This window comes from Cucumis melo, chromosome 6 (genome assembly GCF_025177605.1).
Source record: "Cucumis melo cultivar AY chromosome 6, USDA_Cmelo_AY_1.0, whole genome shotgun sequence".
Taxonomy (NCBI): Eukaryota; Viridiplantae; Streptophyta; class Magnoliopsida; order Cucurbitales; family Cucurbitaceae; genus Cucumis; species Cucumis melo.
Window position 1 is genome coordinate 3,073,450 of NC_066862.1, and position 19,281 is coordinate 3,092,730.

General features: G+C 35.0%; 1 protein-coding gene and 1 long non-coding RNA gene across 11 annotated transcripts; both read left to right on the forward strand.

The window, feature by feature from the left end:
* Positions 1-4,377: 4,377 nt before the first annotated feature.
* Positions 4,378-6,659, forward strand: LOC127149841 (uncharacterized). Its single transcript, XR_007821626.1, has 2 exons — positions 4,378-4,480; positions 4,738-6,659. It is a non-coding gene; the product is annotated as an uncharacterized LOC127149841 (long non-coding RNA).
* A 6,829-nt stretch (positions 6,660-13,488) lies between these two features.
* Positions 13,489-18,749, forward strand: LOC103483537 (histone-lysine N-methyltransferase family member SUVH9). 10 transcript variants are annotated; one of them, XM_008440223.3, is made up of 4 exons: positions 13,489-15,841; positions 17,540-17,926; positions 18,135-18,241; positions 18,437-18,749. In XM_008440223.3, exon 1 carries the CDS (start codon positions 13,692-13,694, stop codon positions 15,777-15,779), a length of 2,088 nt encoding a protein of 695 aa, XP_008438445.1. In that variant the 5' UTR covers positions 13,489-13,691; the 3' UTR covers positions 15,780-15,841; positions 17,540-17,926; positions 18,135-18,241; positions 18,437-18,749. The 10 variants fall into 10 exon arrangements, with proteins under 10 accessions (XP_008438445.1, XP_050941992.1, XP_050941989.1 ...); XM_051086035.1 differs by having other exon boundaries at positions 17,540-17,671; XM_051086032.1 differs by having other exon boundaries at positions 18,132-18,749.
* The last annotated feature ends 532 nt before the right edge of the window (positions 18,750-19,281 follow it).

Sequence of the window (19,281 nt, forward strand, 5' to 3'; positions counted from 1 at the left end):
TAGAGACCTTCTCATTCATCTTGGGGAGGACCTTTGATTGAAGAGAAGAATCGAAGCTTTGAAGAATTGAAGACAAAAACTTCTGAAGACTCTCAAGACGCGCAAGTTATCATCAACCTCAAAATCAACCTTCTGAAAGATCGAAGACTTGGAAGATCAAACTTTCCTTGAATTCCAGAAGATTGAAGCTTGAATTGACTTGTAGTTACGACTTCTTGAAGATCAAAGACCACGAAGTTCTAAATTTTATTTTTTTTGTATTCGAGAGAAAGAATCAAAGGAGTAAATATTAGAGATTGCATCCACAATACATAAATCAATACAAAGTTCGATTCCACGAATTAAATTTCTCCTGAAATCTCGTGCGAACAATTTGGCACGCCCGGTGGGACCATCTCTACCTTTCATCTCTTTCTCTTTTCGAAGAACATCCAAAGAAAATCATGACATCTCAAGGCAACACTTCCAAAGCTCTCAGTGACATCGGCAAACGGCCAAACACCCGTACCCGCTCAAGGGAGATTCAGTCATCTGAAGATATGCCTCCTTTTGAAGTTGCAAAGAATATTTGGGAGCAAATCTCTAAGCCACCAAAAGGTGGAATTGTAATCAAAGAGAATCCTGCGGTTGATGAACACAACTCGTTGTCTGAGTGCTCAAACGAGGAGGTTCCACAGCCAAATATAATGTCAGTTATGGTAACTAACGTGGATACAAGTGAAAATAGAATGGCAGAGCTTGAAAAGAAGGTGAACATGCTCATGAAGGTGGTGGAAGAAAGGGATTATGAGATTGCATTTCTAAAGAATCACATTGAAAGTCGTGATGCTGCTGAATCAAGTCATAAACATACTGTCAAGAATACTGACAAAGGGAAGGCAGTTATGCAAGAAAGTCAACCACAAAATTCGACCTCAATTGCATCGTTGTCTGTTCAACAATTACAGGAGATGATTGCAAGCTCCATCAAAACGCAATATGGTGGACCTGCTCAAACTTTCTCCTTGTACTCCAAACCATATACGAAGAGGATCGACAATCTCAGAATGCCGAATGGATACCAACCTCCCAAGTTCCAACAGTTTGATGGAAAAGGCAACCCAAAACAACATGTTGCTCACTTCATCGAAACATGTGAAACTGCTGGTACGCGAGGAGATTTATTGGTCAAACAGTTCGTTCGAACTCTCAAAGGAAATGCCTTCGACTGGTACATCGATCTGGAGCCTGAATCCATTGATAATTGGGAGCAACTTGAGAGGGACTTTCTCAACCGTTTCTATAGCACCCGACGTATCGTCAGCATGATGGAGTTGACAAACACAAGACAACAAAAGGGAGAACTAGTCATCGACTACATCAACCGATGGAGAGCTCTGAGTCTTGACTGTAAGGATCGACTCACCGAACTGTCTGCAGTGGAGATGTGCACCCAAGGCATGCATTGGGGACTTCTTTATATTTTACAGGGAATAAAACCTCGCACGTTTGAAGAGTTGGCGACTCGTGCCCATGATATGGAATTGAGTATCGCCAATAGAGGAGCAAAAGATTTCTTGATTCCAAAATCGAGGAGTGACAAGAATGAACTTGATGACACTAAAAAGATTGCAAATAGTGTCATAAAAGAGTCAATGGTTGTTCATGAAACTCCTTTGAAATCTTTCTCTAAAAGAAAAGAAACAAAAATTGAAAGAAAGCATGATGGCGATGAAAAGCGACAGTCAACTCTTAAAGAAAGACAGGAAAAAGTTTATCCATTTCCTGACTCTGATGTTGCAGACATGTTAGAGCAGTTGCTAGAGAACCAACTTATTCAACTGCCAGAATGCAAACGACCAGAACAAGCAGGAAAAGTAGATGATCCTAACTACTGCAAGTATCATCGGGTCATCAGTCACCCTGTTGAAAAGTGTTTCGTGTTGAAAGAGCTAATTCTAAAGTTGGCTCGTGAAAAGAAGATCGAGCTAGATATTGATGAAGTAGCTCAGACGAATCATGTTGCGATCGAGATGACTTCAAATGTTCCGCCATTAACACAACTTGATCATCAAAGAAAAAGCTTGATTTAATTTGGGACTTCTGCACCTATACTTGTTCTATTCCAACAAAGGATCGTGGCGATAAACTCCCAAAATAAAGAAGCGCATGGTAAAGATGATGGCGAAGGATGGATAACAGTCACTCGTCAAAAAGGGAGACAACCAAATTCCATTCAAAAGGAGTCGCGATTCCATCAAAAGTATGCAAAAGGAAGCATCTCCTATAAAAAGAAAGGAAGAAGGAACAAGAAGATGTGGAATCCTAAGCCCATAAAAGGAAAAGATGAGGACTTCCTCCAACTTCGACGATCGATAACTTTGGCAGAATTCCTCCCAAGAAGTTTCCTTGAGGATCATCCAGAAGAAATACTTGAAGTCACTGCATGTCATGCTGCCAGCATAGTAGAAGTCGACAACAATTATAGATCTTCTAAAGAAGTCAACAATTCAAATGAAATTAATCAAAGAACCTCTGTCTTTGATCGTATCAAGCCTTCAACTACTCGATCTTCAGTCTTTCAAAGATTGAGTATGGCCACGAAAGAAGAGGAAAACCAATGTCCAACGTTTATTTACACTCGAACTTCAACTTTCAAAATGCTGAGTATCTCCACATCGAAGAAAGATCGACCTTCAACATCTTCTTTTGATGGTCTAAAGATGACAAATGATCAACAACAAAGAGAGATGAAATCTTCGAAGGCAAAACCATTTCGTGAAGAAAATGATGACGATAAGATTCACAGTTGTGCCCCGTCACCATGAAGAGGAAGTTGTTTGTTGACATAAATACAGAATGTTCCTTGACTGTGAAACCAAGATTTATTATCTTCACCAATCCTACAAACGAAGGAGATGAACAAATTCTTGTTGAAAATAAAAACTGTTAAATATGCAAAGCTCCTTATTGCAAGAGCCTAAACTGCATGGTGCTCCTAGCCCACAAGAGATTAAAAGGTGAATGGCAAAAAAAAAAAAAAAAAAAAAAAAAAAAAATTGAACTACGTTATGACTTGATCCCTATGTTATAAAAAGGGTACGTAGGCAGCTTAAAATTCACTTTAAGTTCAGTCGCACGTAAAAAAAAATATTATTCTTCATTGTGATGATGTAAGCGCATAGTAAATGATGCGTAAACAGTATAAAATGAAATTTAGGAGCAGTCACACCAGAATAAGAACATTCTCATCACCATTCAACAAATTCTTGTATTTACAAGAATACAACTAAAGAAAAAAAAAAAGAATGGGGGCAAAGGGGGCAAAGTTAAAGCCTCCACTTGAAGTTCTTAAATTCTTCGCGTGTAGCGTTCAGGCTCTTTTGAACCGTAGCTAGCGCCTCTGTGGCCTCTTTTGTGACAACAGAGATGTTTAATTGTTTACCTTCGTAAGGTGCGGTTTCGCCTCTTCTCCAAAATGTTGACCAGCGAACTCTACTCCTCTTTGATATGTTGCAGACAAGGATCTTTCCATGTGTTGTGCCCAAGAGGATCTTCATCTTCATCTTCTCCCATGTGTTGCAGCCGAAAGGATCTTCATCTTCATCATCTCAAATATGTTGCAGCCAAAAAGATTTTTGTCTCAAGTGTATTGTAGCCGAGAAAGTCGTCGTCTCATATATATTGCAGCCGAGGATGTCGTCGTCTCAAATATGTTGGCGCCGAGGAGGTCGTCCCCACAAATATGTTGCAGCTGAGAAGATCGTCGTCTCAAATATGTTGCAGTCAAAAAGATTTTTGTCTCAAGTATATTGTAGTCGAGAAAGTCGTCGTCTCATATATATTGCAGCCGAGGATGTCGTCGTCTCAAATATGTTGCCGCCGAGGAGGTCGTCCCCTCAAATATGTTGCAGCTGAGAAGATTGTCGTTTTTAAATATGTTGCAGCTGAGAAGATCGTCATCTCAAATATGTTACAACCGAGAAGATCGTCGTCTCAAATATGTTGCAGCCAAAAAGATTTTTGTCTCAAGTATATTGTAGCCGAGAAAGTCGTCGTCTCATATATATTGTAGCCGAGGATGTCGTCGTCTCAAATATGTTGCCGTCGAGAAGGTCGTCCCCTCAAATATGTTGCAGCTGAGAAGATTGTTGTTCTTAAATATGTTGCAGCAGAGAAGATCATCGTCTCAAATATGTTACAACCGAGAAGATCGTCGTCTCAAATATGTTGCAGCCAAAAAGATTTTTATCTCAAGTATATTGTAGCCGAGGATGTCGTCGTCTCAAATATGTTGCCGTCGAGAAGGTCGTCCCCTCAAATATGTTGCAGCTGAGAAGATTGTCTCTCTTAAATATGTTGCAGCTGAGAAGATCGTCGTCTCAAATATGTTGCAGTCAAAAAGATTTTTGTCTCAAGTATATTGTAGCCGAGAAAGTCGTCGTCTCATATATATTGCAGCCGAGGATGTCGTCGTCTCAAATATGTTGCCGCCGAGGAGGTCGTCCCCTCAAATATGTTGCAGCTGAGAAGATTGTCGTTCTTAAATATGTTGCAGCTGAGAAGATCGTCATCTCAAATATGTTACCACCGAGAAGATCGTCGTCTCAAATATGTTGCAGCCAAAAAGATTTTTGTCTCAAGTATATTGTAGCCGAGAAAGTCGTCGTCTCATATATATTGTAGCCGAGGATGTCGTCGTCTCATATATATTGTAGCCGAGGATGTCGTCGTCTCAAATATGTTGCCGTCGAGAAGGTCGTCCCCTCAAATATGTTGCAGCTGAGAAGATTGTTGTTCTTAAATATGTTGCAGCAGAGAAGATCATCGTCTCAAATATGTTACAACCGAGAAGATCGTCGTCTCAAATATGTTGCAGCCAAAAAGATTTTTATCTCAAGTATATTGTAGCTGAGAATGTCGTTGTCTCGTGCAACCCAGAAAGTCGTCGTCTCATATATATTGCAGCCGAGGATGTCGTTGTCTCAAATATGTTGTCGCCGAGGAGGTTGTCCCCTCAAATATGTTGCAGCTGAGAAGATTGTCGTTCTTAAATATGTTGCAGCTGAGAAGATCGTCGTCTCAAATATGTTACAACCAAGAAGATCATCGTCTCAAATATGTTGCAGCTGAGAAGATTATCGTTCTTAAATATGTTGTAGCAGAGAAGATCATCGTCTCAAATATATTACAACCGAGGAAGATCGTCGTCTCAAATACGTTGCAGCCAAAAAGGTCGTCGTCTCATATATGTTGCAGCCGAGGATGTCGTCGTCTCAAATATATTATCGTCGAGAAGGTTGTCCCCTAAAATATGTTGCAGCTCAGAAGATTTCCGTTCTTAAATATGTTGAAGCAGAGAAGATCATCGTCTCAAATATGTTACAACCGAGAAGATCGTCGTCTCAAATATGTTGCAGCCAAAAAGATTTTTGTCTCAAGTATATTGTAGCCGAGAAAGTCGTCGTCTCATATATATTGCAGCCGAGGATGTCGTCGTCTCAAATATGTTGCTGTCGAGAAGGTCGTCCCTTCAAATATGTTGCAGCTGGGAGGATCTTCACCATCATCATCATCTTCAATGTGTTGCAACAGAGAGGATCATCATCTTCATCTTCAATGTGTTGTAGCGAAGGAAATCATCAACTTCATCTTCTCACATATGTTGCAGCCGAGAGGATCATCATCTTCATCTTCTCATATATGTTGCAGCCGAGAGGATCATCATCATCATTTTCATCTTCTCACATATGTTGCAGTCGAGAGGATCATCATCTCATTTTCATCTTCTCACATATGTTGTAGCCGAGAGGATCTTCACCATCATTTTCATCTTCTCACATATGTTGCAGCCGAGAGGATCTTCATCAGCATGTTCATCTTCTCACATATGTTGCAGCTGAGAGGATCTTGATCATCATCTTCATCTCACATATATTGCAGTCGAGAGGATCTTCATCATCATCTTCATCTCACATATGTTGCAGCCGAGAGGATCTTCATCATCATCTTCATCTCACAAATGTTGCAGCCGAGAGGATCTTCATCATCATCTTCATCTCACAAATGTTGCAGCCGAGAGGATCTTCATCATCATCTTCATCTCACATATGTTGCAGCCGAGAGGATCTTCATCATCATCTTCATCTCACATATGTTGCAGCCGAGAGGATCTTCATCATCATCTTCATCTCACATATGTTGCAGCCGAGAGGATCTTCATCATCATCTTCATCTCACAAATGTTGCAGCCGAGAGGATCTTCATCATCATCTTCATCTCACAAATGTTGCAGCCGAGAGGATCTTCATCATCATCTTCATCTCACATATGTTGCCGAGAGGATCTTCATCATCATCTTCATCTTCAAAGCAGTGCAGCGAAACCATCATCATCTTCATCTTCAAGGCAGCGCAGCGAAATCATCATCAACTCCATCTTCAATGCGGCACACTCGATAAATCATCATCGTCTATAGAACAATCATCGTCGTCTCCATGCGGTGTAGTCTATAGAACAATCATCGCCGTCTCCATGCGGTGTAGTCGATAGAACAATCGTCGTCGTCTCCATGCGGTGTAGTCGATAGAACAATCGTCGTCGTCTCCATGCGGTGTAGTCGATAGAACAATCATCGTCGTATTTGTTCAAGCGGCAATCCATCCTCAAATTTGTTCAAACGGCAGCTCGATCCTCAAATTTGTTCAAGCGCATCATCTACACACTTCACTCGTATGAAAAAAAAGAATTTGTGGAAAAAAAAAAAAGGTTTAGCTTCACTCCTATGAAAAAGAAGGGTAAGTAAGTAAAAAAAAAATTGTTAAAAAACATTGGGGTAAAAAAAAAATTGCAAAAGAAAAAGTTTGGAAAAAAAAATGGGGACAAAATGGTTGAATTTTCTTTTTAACAAAATTGTAGAAAAAAAAAAGAAAGAAAGAAAAAGATAATAAAAAAAGAAAAAAAATTGAAAAAATTGAAAAAAAAAAAAGATGAAAACGTGAAAAAAAAAAAAAGAGGGGAAAAAGTAATTGAAAAAAAAAAGAAGTAAGAAAAAAAAAACAAAAAATGAAAAAGAATATATATATATATATATAGAAAAGAAAAGAAAAGAAATAGAAGAAAAAAAAAAGGAAATAAGAAAAGGAAAAAAAAAAAGAAAAGGAAAAGAAAAGAAATCTCTCCAAAATTTAAAAAAAAAAAGGGTTTTTTTCTCTCTTCTCTGTCTCCTTTTTCTTCTTCATCTGTGCTCTTCCTTACCAATTGAATGAAAAAAAAAATCTGTTTTTTTTTTTCATCTATCACCTCTTCTTCCAAATCATGAAAAAAAAAAAAGAAGCACATCGGATTTTTTTTTCTCTCCCAAATAAAGAAAAAGAATTGGAGGATCAAACACATATGCAATGAAAAAAAAGTTAGAGAAGATGAATTGGTGTGAATTTTGTTTGCAAGCTTGTTCCCTATTTATAAAGGATGGAAGGTAGCAAATCAAATCTTTTCTCAACAAACTAAATAAAAATCTTCTTAACAAATAGTTAGATTAGGTGAGATTATAGGAGAGATTTCCTAACCTCCTCTATTCTTTTCCTTTATTAAATAATAAAAAAAAAAATCTCCTCTATTGTTTTTTTTTTAAGATTAATTAAGAAAAGAAAATGACATTCTGTTTTTTTTAAAGCGTTAAAAAAATTTCAAGTCTTATCCCTCCCATATCCTCTTCATAATTAAACCTTAAAAAAAAAAAAAAAAAAAAACCTCAAATCTTGGAAAAAAAAAAAATTCCCCGATTTTCTTTTCTCATCTATTAAAAAAAAATGTTTAAATTTTATCCCAAATCATAAATGGATTTGAAATGAAGTAAAAAAAAAAATGGCAAACTTTTCAAATTTTATCCCAATTCGCTAAAAATTCAAATTAAGAGAATATGCAAAAAAAAAAAAAAAAAAAAAAAAAACTTTGACTTAAATTCATATTTTGATGAATTGGCAATATTCCAATTTTATAAATGTTATGTCTCAATTCTTCCATTAAATTCATTGGTAAAAAAAGAAAAAGTTCAATTTCATTCAAGTTTTGGCTATATTCCAAAATAAATAAATAAATGGTGAATTAAAATCAAAATTCACTACAAATTTGATATTGGGCTGTATCAAAACTTCATTTTTAATCAAACTTATGTCCAAACGCATAGTTTGATTAATTCGACATATTAACTGGAGCAAAAGTCAAGAACAAGATCACTTGTATTTTTTGTTTCAGCTTATCATTTTCGAGATTCATCCACCCATACATGTGTACAAATCTCGAAAAGGGGGCATTTGTTGAACAGGAAATTTTGACCAATTAAATCACGCCACGTCATCACAGCAAAATTGAGATAATTATAATTTGATTGGATTTAGGTAGTCAAGTTTTCTCATACCCAACCTAGTTCAAGGCCCTAAAAAAAAATTGGGCCAAAGAAATAATGGACCCGAGCTTGCGCAAATAAGTGGGTCGAGTTCGAGCCCACCAAGCAAATGGATCCAAGCCCAAACCGATCGAGCAAATGGGTCCGAGCCTAAGCCTGTCAAGAAAACAGGTCCAAGCTAAGGCCCAACAAGCAGATGGGTCCAAGCCCAAACCCAACAAGCAGATGGGCCCAGGCCTAAGCCCGCCCAACAAGCAAATGGGCCCAGGCCTAAGCCCGCCCAACAAGCAAATGGGCCCAAGCCCACCTAAAGCCCATCGAGATTCTCTATAAATAGAGACCTTCTCATTCATCTTGGGGAGGACCTTTGATTGAAGAGAAGAATCGAAGCTTTGAAGAATTGAAGACAAAAACTTCTGAAGACTCTCAAGACGCGCAAGTTATCATCAACCTCAAAATCAACCTTCTGAAAGATCGAAGACTTGGAAGATCAAACTTTCCTTGAATTCCAGAAGATTGAAGCTTGAATTGACTTGTAGTTACGACTTCTTGAAGATCAAAGACCACGAAGTTCTAAATTTTATTTTTTTTGTATTCGAGAGAAAGAATCAAAGGAGTAAATATTAGAGATTGCATCCACAATACATAAATCAATACAAAGTTCGATTCCACGAATTAAATTTCTCCTGAAATCTCGTGCGAACAGACACGAATTTTAATTTCATATATCATTGGATAATTTCGAAATTTAAATATCTTGTAAATACAAAATTAAGGATTTCTCTAACATTTTCTAAATATTAGATATTATCAAACTTTATCTTAAAAAAAACCATGCTCAATAACATTAGAGCATGGCCATAACCTAACCTAAACTTTGAATGATGAGTGGCAATTTTTGGTCCTACCCTTTCTTTCATTAGGCCCACATATCATGTAGTCCCTATTTCAATAGGTTACAAACTCAACTTAGTATTTGTCCTTTTTTAAGAACCTTCATTTTCAACACTTAGTTCTTTTAGTTTTTATTTATTTCATTCGTTTCAGTGGTACTTTACCATTTTAGTTTCCGAGGATGACCGTACACAATTAACATCCTTATAACGTATAAATTATTATAATCGCACAGAAAAATTGTCATTAGACGATTGTCATTTGTTCACAAACAATTCAATTCTTTTTACAACTATACTAAAAAGAAAATTGATACACTATCAAAAGTGATAAAATCACAACAAATAGAACCTATCCTAATAGTGAAAACAAACTTTGTGTTACACCATTCAAATTACACTAATCATAAAACATATCTAATTTGGTACTTTTTACTGACATTTTTATAAATTTGTGTGTACTTTTTTTTTGGCATAACATTACCTTTATGGAAATTCAAACTCTGTATTCTATTCAATACATTTTTTAGATTTTGTTTGCAATATTCACAAACACTTTTTATATTAGATTTACATTACTTCAACCAAGTGGTATGGATTGTTTGATAACAGTTTGAGTTATTATTACGAGGTTTTGTCCTCAAAAAATAGTGCATAGAATTTCAAATATAAGTGAATTTTGTGTAAAATTTATCGGTTCATTTTTTAAAATTGTAAATAAAATTACTTAAACTAATTGTTAGTTTTAATTTATTTTAGCTTTGGCCAAGCTAAGTCAATATATGAACTATATAAGTATAATATTCTAAAAACGTCAAAGAAGGAATTAACTAACTAATATTCTAAAATCATCATTGGATCATGGACTTTCTACTACAAATATGGTGGGAATTTGAACCACAATCCTACCGGTGCTCGCTAAACTAGGGTGATTAAAAGAGTGCTAATCGGACCAACCAAGTCTTCCCAATCTAAACTATAAGCATGACGTTCGATTAAATTCTACTTTAGGTTGGGTTGAGATTTTTGAAAAAAAAAAACTGAAATTTGGACCAATTTTTCATAATTTTTTAGTCGGGTTGACCAAATCCAACCAAAATTATACACATTAATTATACCAAAATTACAGCATTTGGAAAAAAAAAAATGTCAAAATCATGCAAAAACCTACATAATTTTTTTTAATTTTATCATACCAAAATAACAAACTTATAACATTTTTTAAAAATCATTTTCGAAAAAAGGCACAAAGTAATAAAAAACACTAGTAAATACATCCTTTTTAAATCTCTCGTTTCAAACGAAAGTAATTAATTTTAAATCATCTATCTAATTTAAAACATTTAAAATCATTTCTTCAATTTTATTAATCTAAACCGAGGGTAGGTGTCTCAAATTCTTTTTTTGAATAATCAATACGACTCGCTAATTTGAATGCTTACAATCTTTAAAGAAAAAATTAAACAAATTTTAATTTTTTTGCGAAAGTTAATTTTTAATGGAAATTAAACTGACCCATAAATTAATAATAAAATATTAAAGGTGTGTTACACAAGTTTTTCCATTTACATATACAACGTAGTGTATCAAGTGTAGTATCGAGAATATCAAGTATATCTAGTGTATTAAGTATGTATAATACAAAATGTATTATACTTTGCATTTATTGTGTTACTTTTCTTTTTTGCCATTTATATGAAAACAATAATTCTTTTTTTATTTTTTCTATGAAATTATCTCTAGTATGGATATTTTTGGTAAATTTTAGTTTTACGAAACAAGTTTGTTACACGTGTTTAATAAATAAATATTAAACGGGTGTTTGGATCAATGAGTTGATTTTTATAGTCCTAGATTATTATAATTATGTTATGATAGTTTGTATTTGGAGTATACATTATTTAAATTTGAGTGTTAATAGTGCAATGTAAACTATTTTAGTTTAAAAATAAAACAGTAAATACCGAAACAAATTTGGTAAAATGCACAAAAAATTTGTAATTTTGCCATCTAAAAAAACCATTTTGGTTACAAATCTTACCTATTTTGAATAAAACTTAAAATTAAAACATAAATTTATTATGGATAGTAAAATGAAAAAAAGTATGGGCTAAATAAAGCAAATAAACTATATAAAATTTGAATAATGACTCATGAAAATTCGAAAGATTTTACTATATTTTATAAATAATTTTAATTTTTGGTATAGTTGAAAATGATTTTTTTTTAAATTACCATTATTGTTTTTTAGATTTTTTAAATAAAAATATCACCAAGGAATTTTGAAAAATTTATGTTTACATTTGTTTAGCTATTGTTTATAAAAAAAAAAAAAATAGATCTAATTTGAAGGTGTTCTAACAATGGTAGATGCAAACTCTTTTAATTTCACCTATCAATCCTAAAAGACTAAATTTCATAATAATAATAATAGAAAAAAAAAATCATGTGCAATTAGGAGGGGATATATAATAATGTATAATTTCAACTAGGATTGGGTCAACTCGACTAAAAAATTATAAAATTATAAACCAGCTATTTTTTGGAAGTTCATTTTTTTCAATATTTTCAACCCAACCCAACTAAAAATAAAATTTAACGTTAATTTTGTCCATAAAATTTTTAGGTTAAAAATAGGGTTTTCCATGAGTGTTGGAGGATGATCCATCCCTCACATTCAAAATGGTATAATTTATAACTCATTGCTTATGTCATAATTTATTATCTCATTGGATCGATCATTCATCTTTTTCAGAAAAAAAAAAAAATCTAACCAAAGTGGGAGAAAAACAAGGGGAAAAAAATATAATGAAACACAACAAAACAATTTTATTGGTGATATTCATTTTTCAATAAAAAGTAACTAACCTTTGAGAAAGAAAAGGTAAAACCAACAAGAAAAATAGAAGTCCCATAAAATTATCTTTTAAAAATAATAGCCTAAATAAAAAATAAATAAAATAAACTGTGAGTTAACTTCAAAATTTGTAAAATAGTTATAAATGAACCGTGAGTTAACTTTAAACTTAACGGAATATTGACTATTATGATTAAATACCAACATAAATAAGCCTCATTTAACTACTTGGTAAAATTATTTATAGTTTAAATATTAGAGAGCAAAGATTATAAATGTATATTTGTTACGTTTAGATTGGATAGACAAATCAAAACATTTTTTAATTTAGCTTAAATAATTTTTTCCAAAATTTCATAGGATTTGGCTTAAAACTATTTTTTGAAGATTTTTTTTTTTTTGTAGTACACTGGCTTTTTCATGATCGTAAATATTTTGGTTAAGTTTACAGACCAAACACAGTTATAACCCAAATCAAAATAATATAAGTTTCGAACCCAAACTATTTTAATCAAAATATAATAGATCCCCGTTGGAAAACCTCCTAAAATATTACAAAAAGCACTCCATGAGTTTCTTCATCCCGTCCGATTTCCTTTGGTGTCGCGGGCGGCTGGCGTCCACCAACGCCATTCCAATTTTCCGGTTGGGCTTTTAATGGTCTTTAAGCGTGAACATGGAGGAAGTTGGCCACCCGACAATTTTCTTTCACCATCTGTTTTCTCAAAGTATTAAGGAGATCTTTGCATATTCAAATCCTAAAATCAAGTTAATGATAAGTAATTTAAAAAGAAAAAGAATAGAAAAGTAAATCAACAATGTTTCAAACCCATTTTTCAATTCGGGGAAAATTTTTAGTACGGAAGATGCAGTAGTAGAAGAAGAAGTGGGAGGAGATGAGAAAGAAACTGATTATGGCTTTTTGGGCATGTTTTAATATGGTTTTCAATTAATCAAATAATTTTGTCAAGTGACTGATATTTAACAGTCGGTCAATATTCCGTTAGGTTAAAAGTTTTAAGTAAAAAATCAAATTATTTTGCAAATATGAAAGATTAAAATGAAAGATTAAAATGAAAGATTAAAAAGAAAGATTTTGAAGTTGAAGGAGAGATTAAAAAAAAGTTTAGAGAGTAAAAGAAAAGTAAAGTAGATTTTAACTTTTAGTAATGTGTATTTAATAAGTAGTTAATTATAAAAAAAAAAAAAAAAAAAAAAAATAAAGTTCGACAAAATGGGTACCGTAAAAGTGAATGATATTTTGAAGAGTGAGGGTGGGGAAATGAAGACAAAATATCGCGCGAGAAATAGAGAAAGAAGTAAGAAATGGGAATTAAGCATTGAAAAATGTAAATTAAAGAAAAAGAAAAAGGAAAAATGAAGGCCAGCGTTCTTGCAAATTGTGCTCGAATTTTGCTTATGCCTTCAAATTACGCCATGGAAGCTCCAACTGACCTCTCTGAAAAACCCTAGCAGAACCTGACCGGAAATCGATCTTCCATGTCCAGACCTCCGTAATTCTAGTGCTTGGAAAGATTCGGACGTTTTTTAGCCAATGGATTCTCCTATCCCCTTCCAAGACCTTAATCTTCTCCCTGACCCATCATCCACTGCTGTAATGACCGCCGCAACTTCCCCTAAAACAGCCACTACAATCAACTCTTCTCTCAACAAATTTGTTGACGCCGGCAAGTTGTTGACCCCTAAACTTGAACCTAAGCTAGAGCCCTTCGACGATCTTTTCGAGACTCGGGAGTCTCAACAACCCCAACCAGTTCAGCAACCCTTCTTGTCTACCCCTTCTTCTAACTTCTTCTCTAACTCTGACTTCCCTCAAACCCCTTTTTCAGACCAAAATCATACACCGCTTTCTCAGTCTTCGTCCATTTCCTCTGACAAAGACAATGTTTACTCCGAATTTTACCGCATTTCTCAGCTGTTCAGGTCTGCTTTTGGTAAAGGACTTCAGAGCTACGGCGATGCCGATGTTGAAGTTGTGGATCCTGATGCTCAAGCAATTGTCCCTGTTCCGGAGGAGAATCAGATTTCTTCTGTGGTCGTCTCTAAGAGGAAGTATGATAAAAGGTCTTCTGAACTCGTGAGAGTCACTGATCTTGGGGTTGAGGACCAGAGGTACTTCCGAGATGTGGTGAGACGGACCAGGATGATTTTCGATTCGCTGCGTGTGTTATCTACAGCGGAGGAGGAGAAGAGTCCCGGACTAATGCGGCGACTTCGGGGTGATTTGAGGGCTTCCTCCTTGATGAGAGAGCGCGGTCTGTGGCTGAATCGAGACAAACGGATTGTTGGTTCGATACCAGGGGTGCACATTGGCGATCTATTCTTCTTTAGGATGGAATTGTGTGTTGTGGGATTGCATGGTCAGGCCCAAGCTGGAATTGACTATGTTCCTGCGAGTCAGAGCTCCAATGGCGAGCCAATTGCCACTAGTATAATTGTTTCTGGTGGATATGAGGACGATGAGGACGCCGGGGACATGATAATCTACACGGGTCATGGTGGGCAAGACAAATTTTCAAAACAATGTATGCACCAGAAACTTGAAGGTGGGAATCTTGCACTGGAGAGAAGTATGCACTACGGGATTGAAGTGAGGGTTATTCGAGGTATGAAGTACCCAGGCAGTGTAGCAAGTAAGATTTATGTATACGATGGTCTGTATAGAATTCTTGACTGTTGGTTTGATGTGGGGAAATCGGGTTTTGGTGTCTACAAGTATAAGCTTTTAAGAATTGATGGTCAAGCCGAAATGGGTAGTTCCATTTTGAAGTTTGCGGAGAATCTCAGGACCAAACCATTGTCTTTAAGGCCTTCTGGTTATCTCAGTCTCGACATTTCAATGAAGAAGGAGGCAGTTCCAGTTCTCCTGTTTAATGATATTGACAATGATCAAGAACCATTGTATTATGAGTATCTTGTTAGGACTGTGTTTCCACCTTTCGCCTTTCACCAATCAGGAAGCGGTACTGGGTGTAGTTGTGTTTCAAGTTGTGTTCATGATTGTTTTTGTGCTATGAAAAATGGTGGGGAGTTTGGTTATGATCAAAATGGATTTCTAGTTAGAGGGAAGCCTATAATTTTCGAATGTGGACCATTCTGTCAGTGCCCCCCTCAATGTCGAAATCGTGTTTCACAGAAGGGCTTGAAGCACAGACTTGAAGTGTTTAGGTCCAGGGAAACAGGTTGGGGTGTTAGATCTTTGGACTTGATACACGCTGGTGCTTTTATATGTGAATATGCAGGAGTTGTCCTCACGAGGGAACAAGCTCAAGTTTTTTCCATGAATGGTGATACATTAATATATCCAAATCGTTTTTCAGATAGATGGGCAGAATGGGGTGATCTATCTCAAATATATTCTAATTATGTGCGGCCATCTTACCCCTCTGTTCCTCCTCTCGATTTTGCAATGGATGTATCCAGAATGAGGAATGTTGCTTGTTATATAAGCCATAGTACATCTCCAAACGTGTTGGTGCAGTTCGTGTTATATGATCATAATAATTTAATGTTTCCTCACCTTATGTTGTTTGCAATGGAAAATATCCCTCCTCTAAGGGAGCTTAGCATTGACTATGGTGTGGCTGATGATTGGTCAGGGAAACTTGCTATCTGTAACTAACTTTGAAAAGGTTATTAATTTTGAGTATGAGCAGCTCCGAATGCTGAGATCAATGAACCAAGGTAACCTAACTCTTCCCCACTTCGTTTTCTTATTAAAATAGTCAATAGACTCCCGGATCATCTTATACTTTTTTCCCTACTGTTCTCCTGTTGTGGTTGATACTTCTGCACTGTGTTTTTGTGATGTGGAAGGGCTTATGCTATTGTTTGGACATCAGCCACGTAACTTTTATTCAGAGTGCTTTTTGACATATATTTCTCTTTCTAGTGCTACTATTTATGATTACCATAGTAGATTCCTATCCATAAAATTTGATATGAACTCATCTTATGGTAGGGGCTACGGATGTACTGCTTATTTCTTTGGTCTGTGTTCTGTAAGTTTACTTGTTCTAATGGGTTGGAGGTTTTAGGTAGTTGTTCGCATTGTGTGCCATTCTTTCGTTCTACACTCCTTGTAGTATAACATCTACATCTGATAGTTCTTCTATTCTAGTGTTGCCCATTTTACCCAATTGGTTGATATTATTTTTATGAAACATCTTTCTATCCGGAATTGACATATCTTGTCGAAGTTTACTTAAATTACCGGATCATCATATTCTTATTACATGGTTGATTTTATTATGATTTTCTTTTGTATTTGTGTGTGAAGTTTGTTTGCTTACGACGGTCAGATTCTGAAGTGAAAATGCTTCCATGAAACGGTTCTCGTTACTACATTCATAATGCCATTTATTTTCGTGTATTGGTTATTTGCTACTTGAGAGGGGAAGGGGGAGGAAAACCCAGAACTTTTCAGCATGTTTCCATGCCGTTTGGAGATTTGATGTCTTCAAAAACTAGCTGACCAAGTACTCGCTACTTGGTAATGGTTAACTTCAATCTGAATCTGTTATTGTTTAGGCAATGGTCAACAGTATTGAAGGTCAAGGACCAAGAAGTTTGTAATGTTTAGCTTTAGAAGATCTGAAAGTTCAATTATTGCCAACAAATTTACCAAGACTTATAGTTGTATTTTCTATGACAGAAAAATTCATTTAGAAGTAAACCATACCAGAATTTTAACTTCCCAAGTACAAAATACATGTATTACTAAAGCCTTCAATCAACAATTTGGCACGATTCAACATTGGCTTTATTTGCTACTGTGATATTGATCCTGTGTTGGGAAATGCATCCAAGTGTCTATATATATATTCTATCCTCTTTAGAAATTATTCTTCTGTTTGGTTGTAATTTCATAATGTTTTTTTGTTTTTAATTTGGTAGGATGATAGGTTCTATGAGGTCTTGATGGAAAAGAGATTGAGATTATGGGATCCTGAGAAATGAGAATTTAATTTTTCCAGATTAGAGTATCTTCACAGTGATATAGAAAATGATTTTCTATCAAAACACTCAATTCATTTGTGCAGAAGGTGAAACTTGATGTCAATGACTTCTTCGGTCATGTTAAGTTATGGAGCTAATAGGGTTGTTAAACTTTGAAAACATTTTTATCAGTGGATGAGATTGTCTATATATCACCAGATTGATAGCCGTGAACCCATTCTATGCATCACATTGATTTTGTTTGGATGATTGATTTGATAGTCGCTGGGTTTCAGTTCTGGTCCTTAATAGCAGAATGCTGCTGATTAGCTTGTATGCATACTTGAATTGAAGCTTCATGAAGCCATTTTTTCTTTTTCACAATGAATTTAGGTGTTGATTCTGTTCTCTATACTAATATCAATACCTCAAATGACTGTGCAGATGAGAGTTGGAATATTGTGTCTTAGGAAATTTTTTGAAGTCACGGTATAGGACTTTCCTAGCTGTTGGCCGTTGCGTCACCCTTTTTCTGGAGAGGAGTAGACTGCAAACTTGTGTCAGCTTCCATATCAAGTAATTCATAACCTTTTTTTGACTTAAATACTGTATTGTCGTTGTTGTATTCAATGTTGTTGGCTCAGACATTAAGAAAAAAGCACTGCCAGTTTTTTCAATGCGTGAAGAAGAGAAAAAAGAGAGTGAATTTCTGCAACCGAACATAGACCATGGCAGTGCATTAATACTCTACAGATTTTGGGCTTTTGGATCAAGCCTTTAGATACAGAATTTTCACGGGGAAACTTGAGGCGAAAAAAACCGTTTCCCAAGGTTGTAAGCATGAAATTGAAAATTTTTTGTACTTTTTATAGCTTGTAATTTACAAAGCCCATAATCGGCTAAAAAAATTGTACTCTCTGTACAGTTATTTCTTTCAGATGTACAGCTGAAGTCTCGGTTCTTTTGTTCCTTCTAAACTCAATCTCTTCCTCTCTTTTTATATATATCCTTTTTCTTTCTCATATTTTTGAATCAGCAGCTCATTGTTGGGTGATCCTGTCTGGGTCTGGCTATTGTTTTGTTAGAAGGAAGCTGGGTTCATCTGTTATCATGGTGTTTACGAGCATCATCAACACTCTATAAAAGGTATGCATCAATAAGTGTAAAAAGGTTCATATTGGCATGCATTTAGTCTAATTCATGGGGCTCTGTTTGTCTGTTTGTGAATGAGATGGATATTAGATTTTGATGCTTGAAATTTTAAATTTCTCTGACATGGTGGGTATCTGAATTTCCTTTCAAAATCAAATGCTTGGGTACTTTCTTCCTACCTTTTTTCAGTTCACATATTATGTGGTGTGGTGGGAGATTGACCCTTCAACCTCAAAGAAGGTGATAGTTGTTTCATCCACTGGGCTATGGGATGGATTGATAGTTTTTATTTTTATTTTTTTTAATTTGTCATACGTAGCACTTTTATGATCAATAATTAAGTGTACAACAACATTCATAATTATTACGACGTTGATTGGAGTCTATTTATATCTAGTTGGTAGACTCCTATTTGTCAATGCAAATACATTAAAAGTTTATTTATATCATTAGTAGACTCCTATTTGTTAATATATATTTTTTATTATTATTTTAAAAGAAATTTAGTACTCAAAAGTTATTGGAAAGTTGGGGATTGGATTTTTATTGTTTAGTTTTAGTACATGAGAGTAATTGAAAATACTGTTTTATGGAGGGGTGGGGTTTGTGCTAATAGTAGACTTGGCCTAAATGATAAAAATATTTATTAAATTTGACAAATAGAACTTGTATTTCATTGTAAATATATGCAGTTTCATTGAGCATAATTGGTCAAGAAAGGCATGTCTTCAACATCTTTCGTTTTTTGGCTCTCGAGATTTTAACAAAGGTTCTAAAATGGTCTCTGAGTTAAAAATTATCCACTCGAAAAAAAATTAAGGAATTTTCTTTCTTATATTGATTTAGATAGGTTAGATATTCGAATCTTTCTTCTAAATTTGAATGTTAGCTTTAAAACTTAAAAGAGGAGAAAATATAATTGAATTAAAATTAATATATTGGATTAAAGGTGCTTACTAGTGGATGATTCCCGATAAGAGTTGAGTTTAAAGCTATTTTCGTTTATCATGAGAATATATTCCGAATTATTTGTG